The sequence below is a fragment of the Suncus etruscus genome, chromosome 8 (genome assembly GCF_024139225.1).
Source record: "Suncus etruscus isolate mSunEtr1 chromosome 8, mSunEtr1.pri.cur, whole genome shotgun sequence".
Lineage (NCBI taxonomy): Eukaryota > Metazoa > Chordata > Mammalia > Eulipotyphla > Soricidae > Suncus > Suncus etruscus.
The window spans coordinates 95,818,997-95,821,893 of NC_064855.1; the positions used below are offsets into that span (position 1 = coordinate 95,818,997).

At 41.3% G+C, this 2,897-nt stretch overlaps 1 protein-coding gene across 1 annotated transcript; it reads right to left on the reverse strand.

Moving 5' to 3' along the window:
• Positions 1 to 872: 872 nt before the first annotated feature.
• Positions 873 to 1,899, reverse strand: LOC126015990 (RNA-binding motif protein, X-linked 2-like). Its single transcript, XM_049778507.1, has one exon. The coding sequence runs from the start codon at positions 1,863 to 1,865 to the stop codon at positions 873 to 875; it is 993 nt and encodes a 330-aa protein (XP_049634464.1). The 5' UTR covers positions 1,866 to 1,899.
• Between the last annotated feature and the right edge of the window lie 998 nt (positions 1,900 to 2,897).

Genomic DNA, 2,897 nt, shown 5'->3' on the forward strand with positions numbered 1-2,897 from the left:
CGAGTCTATGTATGAATCCACTTTACACACATGTTTTCAATAGTAACAAATATATTTCCAAACATTCCCTAACAACAAATTTTGCTTAAAAATTTAAGGACATCAAACTGCCTAGAGTATACCTTTCTCAAGAACTGATATTAAAGGGGACAAAGCAAATTAATAAGGCAGGGAGGGTGTTAGCCAAAATTCAATCCCCAGCATCCCATATGGTCCCCCCAAGTCTGCCATTAGTGCAAGAGCAAGGACTAACTCCTGAGTGCAAGCAATATATTAGAACAATTTAACTAGTTTTTTATGCTTTGTAAAAAAAAATGTCATGGGGTCTTCAACCCCTGGCATCCCATATGATTCCTTCAAGCTGCCAGCAATGGTTCTGAAGTGCAGAACCAGGAGTGACCCCCCTGAGCTCCAAAGGGCATGGCCCCGAAAAAATAACAAAAAAGTTTATCTCTGAGGGCTAGTGATAGTAGAAGTAGGGTGCTCATCCTGTATGCAGCTGACCTAGGTTCGGTCCCCAGGACCCATCTGGTCCTATGCCCAACCAGTAGTGATCCCTGAGCAGAGCCAGGAGTAAGCCCCGTGCATCTACAGGTGTGACCCAACACACACAGAGAACAAACAAGTTCCTGACCAGTTCTTTTTTTTTTTTTTTTGTTTTGTTTTTGGGCCACACCCAGTAACGCTCAGGGGTTACTCCTGGCTATGTGCTCAGAAGTTGCTCCTGGCTTGGGGGACCATATGGGACACCGGGGGATCGAACCGCGGTCCGTCCAAGGTTAGCGCAGGCAAGGCAGGCACCTTACCTTTAGCGCCACCGCCCGGCCCCAATCCTGACCAGTTCTTAACAAGCAGCACAACAGGCTGTAGCATCAACGATGCCTGCGGTCTCTAGAATTGGGGGATCGCAGGTCCAGAGAGTGCCAAGAACTCCAAGAATGCCTATGGGACTTACCTTGACTCCGACTCCTACTCCTACTTCTATGACTATTCCTTTCAAAAGGCCCACCGTGCCAGTCAATGTAAGTGTCTGAACTTTGATCTTTGTCCCTATCCCTGTCCTTTTCGCCCCTTGCCTCCTTCCTACTTGAAGACCTGTATTCATACCTGGCCTGCTCATTTCTGGGCTCCCTAGCTCGGGCCTCTGTGCCAGAACGGCTGTCTGTCCTGACCTCAGGGTAGTTGTGGCACTGCATCCGCCCCTTCCTGGACTCGGACTTCGGGCCTTTCTCAGAGTTCTTGCTGCTGGGCTTTTTAGAATCTGAGGCATCCTTTTCCTTTAATGTCTTCCTTCTGGGTGATGAAGAGGAGGCTGATGGCTTGGGCTGAACTTCCCAGTTGGTCTTCTCTTTGTCTTTCTTTTTTTTCTCTTCTTCCTTTTTGTCTTTTTTGTGTTTCTTGGCAGGTTTGTCATCTTCAGAGTCCTTGGCTGAACTGCCTGAAGGCATGTGATCCTCACAGCCCTTCTCCTGAAGCTGCTTAGTCACGTCATCCAAACCCTCCGAGTCCTTAGGAGCCCGATAGTTAGACACATGATCCACTCGGATAGTTCTCCCTTTGATCTTAATGCCATTGAAATTGTCAACAGCCAGAATCGTGCTCCGTTGGTCTTCATAGCAAAGGAAACAGAATCCTTTGGATTTCCCAGTCTTCTGGTCCCGTACCAGGTTTATGTTAACAACCTCGCCGTATTGGGAGAAGACACAGATGATGTCCCCTTCAGTCAATTCATAAGGAAGTCCTCCCAAGAAGATCCAGGCGCTGTCCTTGTACTGGGAGTGCCAGGACACCTTCTCCTCCACCCCAAGCTGGGCTTCGCGCTCGTTCAGCTCGTTGATCAACTTCACTTTCGTTAACGGGTTCATCTTGCGCCGGTTCCCGCTCAATGGTGCCAAGGAAGCATGTTCTGGCCGAGGCCAATACAAAATATTCTTTTTTATATATTATTTATTTATTTATATTAAATCATCATGAGATCTAGAATTAAAAGTTGTTGATAGTTGATCATACAATGTTCCAGCACTGATCCCTTTACTAGTATTCATTTACCACCACTAATTTCCCAGTTATTCTCCTGTGGTCTCCCCACCTGCCTCTATGGCACTTTTCTTTTCTTTTTTTTATTTAACCAACTTTATTACATATATGACAAAATATTCTTAACATTTTTATTCTAGAGACCGAAAAAAGCTTAATTCTAACTCCATAGTAAGTCGGTTGGCTATCAAATATTCTGCATCAGAAAAAGCTTGAAAATCCCAATAGTTTCTTTTGGAAAGTGTTTCTTAGTATCATATCAAATAGAAACAAATGTAAATTGACATTTGTACTGACATTCCATGCATTATCATTGGGTTAATGTCCTGAATGACATGTTTTGCAAAACATAGGATAAAAGGTACCTTATGTAAATAAAGACAAATAAATGATTTTAGGGAAGACATGAGAACTTTGTCAGTATTTTCCATGAGCTTTAAATGATTTGAATACTGGTTTCATAAATGTGGGTTTAATATCAAGATATTTTCATATGTATTTTGGAAAGTACTTCCCATGTTTTTAAATATCAGGCTACTTTTCAAGGTGTGACTATTGCATTGCATAAAAAATTCACTAAGAAAATATTTTCAAATGCCTTAATTAATTTTATACAATACCTTTTACTTATAATTATTTTTAAAATCTATTTTAAGAAATTTATTCCAATTCCCAGTAGCTAATTAATAAGATGAGTAATACAACAGAACAAAACAACAATTTTACTTATGACACTAAAATGTTATGCTTATAAATATCAATTTTCCATTACCTCAAACTGTAGATTTTATTACATCTCATTTCATAGAAAATAACTACCATTTCAAGCAGGTCTAAATTATTTTACCCTTTAATTTATA